Source organism: Paramisgurnus dabryanus, chromosome 22 (genome assembly GCF_030506205.2).
Source record: "Paramisgurnus dabryanus chromosome 22, PD_genome_1.1, whole genome shotgun sequence".
Taxonomy (NCBI): Eukaryota; Metazoa; Chordata; class Actinopteri; order Cypriniformes; family Cobitidae; genus Paramisgurnus; species Paramisgurnus dabryanus.
In genome coordinates this window covers 6,681,599-6,691,331 of record NC_133358.1, presented here as the reverse complement: position 1 = coordinate 6,691,331, position 9,733 = coordinate 6,681,599, and the positions used below count along the sequence as shown (strand labels likewise).

General features: G+C 37.7%; 1 protein-coding gene across 2 annotated transcripts; it reads right to left on the bottom strand.

The window, feature by feature from the left end:
* Nucleotides 1–221: 221 nt before the first annotated feature.
* On the bottom strand, nucleotides 222–6,240 carry LOC135785537 (uncharacterized). 2 transcript variants are annotated; one of them, XM_065295008.2, is made up of 12 exons: nucleotides 5,847–6,240; nucleotides 4,658–4,882; nucleotides 4,412–4,573; nucleotides 4,169–4,304; nucleotides 3,917–4,074; nucleotides 3,679–3,813; nucleotides 2,355–2,571; nucleotides 2,145–2,264; nucleotides 1,879–2,039; nucleotides 1,646–1,777; nucleotides 1,289–1,527; nucleotides 222–1,194 (listed from the first exon to the last, which is right to left on the bottom strand). In XM_065295008.2, exons 1-12 carry the CDS (start codon nucleotides 5,858–5,860, stop codon nucleotides 566–568), a joined length of 2,328 nt encoding a protein of 775 aa, XP_065151080.2. In that variant the 5' UTR covers nucleotides 5,861–6,240; the 3' UTR covers nucleotides 222–565. The 2 variants fall into 2 exon arrangements, with proteins under 2 accessions (XP_065151080.2, XP_065151081.2); XM_065295009.2 differs by lacking the exon at nucleotides 4,412–4,573 and having other exon boundaries at nucleotides 5,847–6,238.
* Nucleotides 6,241–9,733: the final 3,493 nt, after the last annotated feature.

Genomic DNA, 9,733 nt, shown 5'->3' with positions numbered 1-9,733 from the left:
AATTCCTCATTCACTATGTACTACATCAGGGCCATAAGGGGTGGATTGGGGGAACTTGGCACAAGGTAATACTGTACCTATTATTAATATTGATTATTGTATTATTATAATTAATAAGATCATGATACCTGAACGTTTAATATGTGTGCAAAACGATCCTGAACCTTCTCTGGCTCGGTTTTAATACATTAAGACAGTAGCACTCCAATTTAACATAGGCACTTTTATTGTTATACATCACCAACAGACAGCAGATTTAATTATACATGCTAAAAGATAACAATGTTGAGAGTATGGAATACACGCAGTACACATTGGACATTGGGCATACTTTAGCAGACATCCACATTATACACAAAAGCACACAATATACAAAACATAAAAATAAAAACTATACCTATATACACATGTATTGTACACATAATGATGTGTGCTAGTGCAGATGAATAATGGAGCATGTAGATTATTATTAAGGTGCAGTGTTTGCTACACTTTATGCAATAAGACACTCAAAGCGACATTTGCACAATGTGATGGAGATGACAAACAATATCAAGCACAGGATTCACAGCCAAAAGAGGTCTAAGCCCTCTCCTCTAAAGGACTTCTTCTGCACGCCATAGTCAAAAAGCAGTTCTTCACTCACATCAATGTTCCTGGATGCTATGAAAAGGATAACATCCCTTTCCTCCCCATCAGACTCCACAGTGTAGACCCTGGGCCATAAGTTGGCACGTTTCCTAGAGTGATTGATAAGGCGGCCAAAAGTCTCCTTGTCCTGGTGGCACTCACAGAAAGCCAAATGTGCGTCAATGCACATGTTCTGGTCCTTGCTGTTCTCGTAGAAGAACATATAGCCAGTTTCGTCCTCACTGGTGTTACGATGGATCTGCTGGCCCTCTTTGGCTGTGACGACCCGTCCGTGGTAATCACAGACCACCTCTCCTGCCTGAAAACAGCGGGTCACAATGATACCCTTGCCTTTATCTTCAATGTCTGCGATTGCGAGTCCTTTCCACTTCTGACTGCGGACGAGCCTCCGGATGCTTTTGAGGTCCATCACTGTTTCCACCAATCCTGAGGGCTTCCATTCGTTGATGATGCGAGCAGGGGTGGGGATGTTACTCTTCCAGTCCTGCTTCACGATCCAGGAACTGACTCGGTTCTCAGAAGGAAGGCGGCGGCCAAAGTGTGCTGCAAGAATGAGAATAATTTACTCTAACTGACAACTTTGAATGATGTACATACACAGCATCATTCATTTCAATAACAATTAAAAAAGACTTACAGATGACGTGCCGCACACGCAGTTTCATTTGTGCCTTCAGCCAACGTTCGTAGAGCTGCCTTTGAAATGTAGGCGACGTTAGCATGCGCACCTCCTTATCTGGCACTTGCCCGTCCAGCGTCACCGGGTGTGTTTGGAGCAATGTGTTGTATGCTGCCTGCACGTCCATCAGAGGATTGCGCCCGCAAACAGAATCACGTTCATTTTCACAGACAGTAGGTGAGATATAATCTCCATCACTAAATAAAAAATTCAGTCAGTGATCACTGTGCACTTGATATAGCTTACGATGAGTTTGAATATGATGACGAAATGCTGATTGCTTGACAAACACAGTAAATATAAAAGCATGCTTACCTTAAGTCACCGGCCATCTTGCAGATGAGGTTTTGTAGTGAACGTTTCATACTGTTATGCTCACATGAAGGCTTAGCAGCGGCCTCAAAGACTTTTCGGGCCATTTGGCTGGTCACAGACTGCAGTCGGTATCTAAAATTCAAGGTTAAACAGTATATTAATATTACATTTCAGATATAGCTACAGTATTAATAGAAGTGCATATAGGAAATGAATCATAATGGTTAGCTTACTTAGAGTGAAGACGGTTGAGATCATTGGACGCATTGTAAATTGGCTTCCCTGAGGTGGAGACAAAAAATCTGTCTTCTGCCTCTACATTGTCCCGTGTCCTCTTACCCTTCTTGAAGGTCAGGAGTTTAGGCCTTAAATGCTTAAAGTACAGGTCAAACCACTGTTGGAAAAGTAAAAACAGGAACACAGATTAATTCCTGCTTTTAGTTAGTTTTAGTACTGAAAGGACATGTTTGTTAAATCTAACTTAATTTGATGAACTTACCAACTCCTCCTCCTGGGTAAGGACAAATGAGGCTATCTTATAAAACGATGCTCTCTTGTGCTCTTTAACACTCACAACGACACCAGACTCATCACGCTGTCTATTTCTCCACTCCTTCACCTGCACAAAACAACAATTAATAAGTAATCAGTAATGGTGGAAAAGGTAAAAAGTCAATTTTCTAACAGTAAAGACTGCAGTAATACTCACTGTCATGTGCTCCACCACGCCTGGTCGCTGGAGATATTTAAGAATCATCAGTGCCTCAAGGTAATACACCACAAATGCACACTCTGACAACTCCGGTGTGGTCTTCATCTTTGGAAAGATCTTATCCATTACTACCATAAAGTCTTTCTTGGCTCTCAGCAACACAGCCCAGCAGTCTCGTGGTGTCAGTGAATTCTCCTGAATCAATATGTCATTCCTAAGAAAATGTTTGAATGTATTACCAAATCACAGTATTCAGGGGCGTCATGCACCATTTTTTTTTAAGGGGGCACAGTGTCAACAGCTCACAGAAATTTGTGCATACACAGACATCAAACGAAATATTTTAGAGCTTTCAGTCTTTTCCATGGCACTTACATTTCTAACAATCTGAAAACCCCTGCTTTCATGCAAAAACCTCCAAAATAAGAGTGATGACTAACTTTAATATCAAATACTATTCAATCGGAATAATGACACATTTGCATCATATTTACATCTGAAACGGCATGTCTTAATGGCTTGTTTAATTGTGTCATTAATGAATTTTGCACAACAACTACATTATCATATCAAATTTATGTAATTTTAAATCCATAAAGTATATAAACAACGAAAATGACATAAGCTGTAGCCACGTGATTGATTTTAATGTTCAATAATGATTTTAAAAAATATGTTTAGATAAAATTATTAGAGGAACGGATTTTTGCATTAAATTTGACCTCATGTGAGCATGTGAGATTCCGCGCCCGCGTGAACTCTGGCGAACTTTGGCGTTGTGCCAAGAAGATGAATCTCTACTAATATAACATTGAGACGGTCACATTTAAAACCATACATTTTCTACACAGAGGAGGTTAACTCCACATTACCGTACTGGGGTTTGGAAATGTTGTGAGCGTTTCTAACACGTTTTAATTCCTCAGATAGCCAAATGCAGCAGCAAGCCAGCAACAGCAGAGAGCTCGTGAGCGCGCCCAGACGCTGATGACGTCTGCAACTGCGCGCTGACTGCAGCGCCAGCTGCCGCCAGAATAAAAGTAATGTAACATAATCAAAACACTATCAAAACGGCGAAAATCTCCGAAAAGTGACAAGGATGCAGCACAGAATGTATAATATTGTGCATATTAAGATTAAAAGTCAAATAACAGGTTAATGGACGCTTATTTTGAGGTTGGATGCAAAATCCATTGGCTCAAAAAAAACCAAGGGGGCACGTGCCCCCTCAGTTTGAATGGGCATGACGCCTCTGACAGTATTGCTTGTCACAGTGCTCACGTATATGTAGTGTAATCCATTTGAAGGGAATGGTACATACCTCTTTTGGGTGATCTCTTCGTCAGAGCATTTCTTCTGCAGAGACCCAATGTATTCAATGAATAATGTGCATTCATCGTGCAGCCTCTCATCTTCATACTCCAGGTTGGTGTTCATGGTGTGGTACGTGAGGAATCTGTCAGAGGAAGTACAAGTATTCACATGTATTTAACCCAATGAAATTGTGCTGTACTCAACTGTGGTTAAATATAAATAACAAAAATATATAAAATGCCAACCTTTTCAGGCTCTTGAGGTAGTTGAGCTGAGTTGATTTGGTCAGCTTGGCCTCAGAGAGGTCACGGAGGTACTGTTTGGTTTTTGGCCTGTTCCTGACGAAAAGAAGGCATGGCTCCTTTGGGTTCATGTAATACAGGAACCTGGCCACGTTTTCAACCTGAAAAGAGAGACAAGCATTTAAAATTACCATATGCTCAACATTTAAGCTAATCTTTCTACATAAAGTTTTAAACACAATGTTTTAATTGTACCTCTTGTTTGAAATTCTCATTGTGGAGGTCTTTCTCCAGGTGTGTGCCAAAGTCCTTCAGCAGTGAATCGTTCAGAGAGTGCTTTTTGTAAAGGCCTTTTTCTGCCATGAGCATCCTGGGATTAGTGTCTGTGTCACTGTAATGAAGAAAACACATTTTGCTATAATAATGCTTATTGTGATTCATGTAACTCGCAAACCAAAACAAACCGAATGGCTGACGCTGTACAATCAAGATTCTCACCATGGAGAGCTCTCATCACTGCAGACCTCCTCAGGTGTCTCTTGTGTCAATGCTGGTTTTGTGGTTGTGCTGGTGGAAGGCCTGACATTGGTGTCAGTGTTTTTCAGCGGTGGATGAACATCTGTCACCACCATGTGGCGTTGCTCCAGTTCCTCAATCAGCCTTTAAAGATTAAAACATACTGATTCCCTGACAGAGACAGCAAGAAATAATGTTTAAAAAAGACGAAAAAGCTTTTTCACCAACCTGTTGAGTGAATCTGGATAATTGAAAATCCTATGAAGGTGGCCATAGCTAAAGATCCTGCCACACTGCAGAATCTCCAGGACGTCTGACTTAGCCTTTTCCACCACATTTGTGATGGCCTTTGGTGTAGCTTTCTTCATGCAGACCCTGCGTAGATGGACCGACAGAGTGGCCTGGGTCTTCTTACAGATGGGACACAGCAAGTAATGTCTGTTCTTGTGAGTTCTGGAACAAAATAAAGAGATTATTTATTAAAAAAACTTTTTCTAAGAGAATGTTTTGCAACTGTCCCAAAAAGTAGGAGATAATGTTCATTAATTTTCAATTTAATGGGGCTGTTAGCCAGTCATCACGTTTAAATTTTTAAGTCATTAATGGCTCGGTTTACGGGTATTTGCATAATCACTGAAGCACCATCAGAATTGATGGCTCACATACTTTGTATGGGTTTCTTATGTTTAAGTCCAGATAAAATAAAATAAACACAACCCTGCTTATCCCTAAACATCGACTTATTATTTTATTATATACAAAGTTATTATTATAAAGAAAAAGCTCTTAGCTTTTTAAGCAAATGCTTAATGAAGGGAGAAATTATTTTACCCAAGACTTTCTGCAGATTCAGGGCTCACTCTCTATCCAACCCAAACCCTCCATACTCCCCCAGATGCACGCACTCACACTGTACTTTAATGATCCGAGCCTGGGCGCGCTTTCATCATTAAAATGAGATTGTTTTAAACACAGCAGGAAGTAAGACGCTCTCTTAACAGTGGAACCCATCGTAATGTTAAGTTTGTGTTTTTTTATTCGGAGTAGTTTGGTGCGCGATGACACACATCCCTCTCATACCATCATATTGCTAATTGGTCTGTCGCTTGTGTATCAGATAGATTTACGTAACCATATTGCGCGTATCAGAAGGTTTCTAGAATGGCAGATGAAGGTGAGTGGTCGTGGCGCGATTTGCGTTCCGCGATCACAGTTCAAGTTCCGCGCCTGAGCCCAACCGACCCTCCAACCCATCTCTGCAAGTTTACAAGGCCACGATTAACCAAACCGTGCCCGGTGAAGTAAAGAGTACACTAGTCAAACGAACCAGTCTCTGGGGGTCAAACGAGCGCGGTTTGGATAGTATAAATGCGCCCTCAAATAGCCTACAGTTAGATTTAAATTCTGGTTGACTTACCCTTGAGAAGCCATTCTTAAAGATTTAAAGAATGTGTTAAAATGAACAGCAAGGAAACAAGGGAAATCCTCAATTGAGTTCGAAGACCTTCTCTAGAAGTAGAAAAATTGGTAACTGAACTTCTGTCTCATCTTTTATGCCCACCATCAGCCCCGCCCAGAAACTTGCAGACCTGAGAGAGGTGGAGTCTAAACTCTGGGGGGGGGGTTCATTTGTAAACTGCTTCAAATATCTTTGAACCTTTAAAATAAGTAAAACAAAAGGCAAATATTAAATTCTGTTTGCACAGATTAACTTTATAATACATTTATGTTTACATTACATTCCTTAACAGCATTAGTCAAATTACAAAAGCGTTTGTAATACAAAATGACTATAAATGTTTAAAAAAAATCTTATGACACGCAGTGTGATTCCGCTTTTCCAGTAGGTGCAAATGATACGCCAGTCCTTCCCATTCAGTTATGTTGCGAATCGTTTCGTGTCGTTTTATTTATTGGTTTCTCATTTGTTTTCTGTTTTTTGTTTTTTACTAAACCCAAGCGAAAATGGTTTAAAAAACAGAAAACAAACGAGAAACCAATAAATAAAACGACACGAAACGATTCGCCATATAAGTGAATGGGAAGGACCAGAGGCGACCTTAACATCTGGTGGCCCGTTTCAATAACTAATAAGGAGCCCTACCCACATAAAAAAGCAAGGATTCCTGTTGGTTTGCATTATTTTATTATTTGCACTTTCAGCGTCACTAACAGGCAGCTCAACAGAAATTATCCACCTTATTTAATTAAAACTATATACAATTATAGTTGGAAGCCACGCCCTTTCACGGACTTCTCTGCTTAATTGATTTGCGCAGTATATTTTCAGCTGTCTGGGCTGACTTTAAAAAACCTCAACTTGAATTATTTAACAAAAGCAAAGAATAAAAAGTGTCTGACTGACACTGAAACGAACTTATAAATAACAATGTAAATAACAATAAATATTAATGCAGTTCTACAGTTTTAGTTTATTTAGTTGTAAACTAAATAAAATACATTAATTTAATATTAATAATCCGATGTCTATCGTAGGCTAAAGCGCGTATGAACGTCCGAGAGAAAATAAAGAGCAGAAATTAATTGATTTAAAATGAAAGATGTGATTGCTTAACGCCCACTGACACTGTGAGCTCCCCGTGCAGAATCATAGCCCCCCGTTCAAACGTTCTTGCGCCGGGGCTGGGGCCCCCCTTGGGGCAGAAACGCTCACAACATTTCCAAACCCCAGTAATGTGCAGTTATGCTCTGCTGTGTGTATGTATGGTTCAACATGTGACAGCCTCGACATTATAAGTAGATTTCTAGATTCATCTTGGTACAACTTCATATAATGATGTAAAATGCAACAGAAGCGTAATATTATTACATTGTTAAATTTGCAATGAAAATAAAAAGTTGAAAATAAACAAAAGTGTAGTTTACAGCATTATTGCTTTTGCCGCGTTGAACATTAAAATCAATCACATGACATGTAATTTTCATTGTTTATATACTTTATGGATTTAAAATAATTTTAGATTAATTTCATAACATGACGCAGTTATTGTGTAAATGCATAATTTCTAAATTAAACAAGTCATTAAACAGAACGTAAATAAACAAAAATGCAATTTTAGATGTAAATATGATGCCAATATGTCATTATTCTGATTGAATTCATATCAAAGTTAGTCACTATAACTATTTTGGTGGTCTTCACATGAAGGCAGAGGGCTTAGAATTTTTTAAATGTAAGTGGTAGTGCAGGACTGTTAACGCTCTATTTCTTTTAATGTCTGTTTTCACAAATTTCTGTGAGCTGTGCACACTGTGCCCTCTTAAAATTTGGTGTATGACGCCCCTGAGCGCTTATAACACTATAGTAAGATACATGTTAAAAACAAACTGGTATAGCGTGTATTATCTGTCAATATGCTGGCAGTACATGGGAAACCTCCGTTGCAAACCGCTGTGTAACTTTAACTGATCCACTATTTCACTTAAAACGACGCGTAATCACAGCACTGCGCTTATTTTTTTGGTTTGTGTTATAAATAAACTCTTAAAACTTGCAGCTGTATAAGTTACACAACAGCGACATGTTACACGTTTATTACTTAAAGCCATAAAGCATCTTTAATATTGAGCTGCCTCTATAGGCCTGCTCTAAATTGGTCAATTATACAGACTATGGTCAATTTACACTTCCAGTTGTGAATGATTATGTCAATGTGTTGTTTCTTTTGTAATACAAACATAACTGATTGTAAATAGCTGCTCGTTTTTATTCTTTTGTTTGTATTCAGAAACCTGCCTTTTCATAAAAACAACAACTTGAGAAAAAAATATTTTGTATTAAATTGCAAATGTGCATTATCTCTAGTAAATTGGTAACAAACGCTTAAAAACCACATGATTAGGATGATTTTCAGAATAATCTCTTTTAAAATAGATTTTTTACATCGTTATAATTGTATAAAAAGTCAGATAATTCATGAAAACTTACATTTAAAGGAACAGTATGTAGGATTGTGGCCAAAACTGGTACTGCAATCACAAAACTTGTGGCTAAAACTGGTACTGCAATCACACAACTGGTGGCCAATACACAACATGACAACATAAACATCAGTTGAGGGCTGCAACTCCACTTTTTAAATGACAATATCCTGGCCAGATTACTGTTGTCAGTGATATAAGTATTTTAAATGAAAATGATTTCTTAATGTCTACTGACATATCAGGGCCATTTTATAATTAATTGACATACATTTCTTACATACTGTTCCTTTAAATAGTAAGCTAACTGGAAATATTATTATAATAATTAATAGTAATACTCATGTGAAAGTCTTTTATGAAACAGTCATTTTAAATGACACATTAGCTTTAAAATTATTAAAGCCTGTATTTATTCACATAGAGGTCCAGCAAGATGTTATCGCATTAGTGTGAATACAGACACAAAACCTTTTAGGGCGACAAAAATAACCTTACAGGGGAGGAGTGAAATCAAATTTTATTATTTCGATTTATAGAAAATATAAGCAATTCTATTGTAAAAAAATCCCATGAAAGTCAAACTTGAGAATAAATTGACAAATGCTTATAGAGGGCTAAAAAAACAACAACACAGTTGTTGTAAACACTTATATTAGTGTAAATTACAAGGACAGGGGTAGCTACTGTTTACTCACATGTAATGAATGAGAAGAAATAACGAAAAGAGGGATAAAATAAAATCAGCATCTGCATTGTAAAACAATAAAAAATAAGTAAATTTTATTTACATTGCACCTTTCACAGACAATGAGATGCCACATAGTGCTGTACAATAAAATAGAAAATCAAAACAAAGTCGAAATAAAGTAAAAGTGAAAGTGAGACATGCTTGTCAAGTATGCATAACACATTCTCGAAATGTGCCCTCTGCATTTAACCCATCCCAGTGAAGCACTGCAGCAATTAGGGTTAAGGCGCTTCACTGTAAAAAATAAAAGTTGACTTAACTTAAATTTCCCGGGCAACTTGCTGCACAGCTTTGTGAGTTTACTCAACTATTAGGTGATGTTTGTTTTGTTTTTATATTTATTTATAAAAGCGGACATAGTAAATAAATCAACATTACAATTATGTAAATGTACCCGAGTTTGCTCAAACGTGCTAATTTTCATCGGCAATCCTCCAGCCAGATGTAAAAAGGGCAACCTTAAAAATAATCACAATTATAAAATCAAAAAATAAAATTACATGCAACACATTATGGTTAGCAAATACAATTCATGTAAAATAATTATACATGTATAAATACACACAGAAAGAATTAGTGCCCACAGTTTTGGCTCTCTACAAGCCATTTTT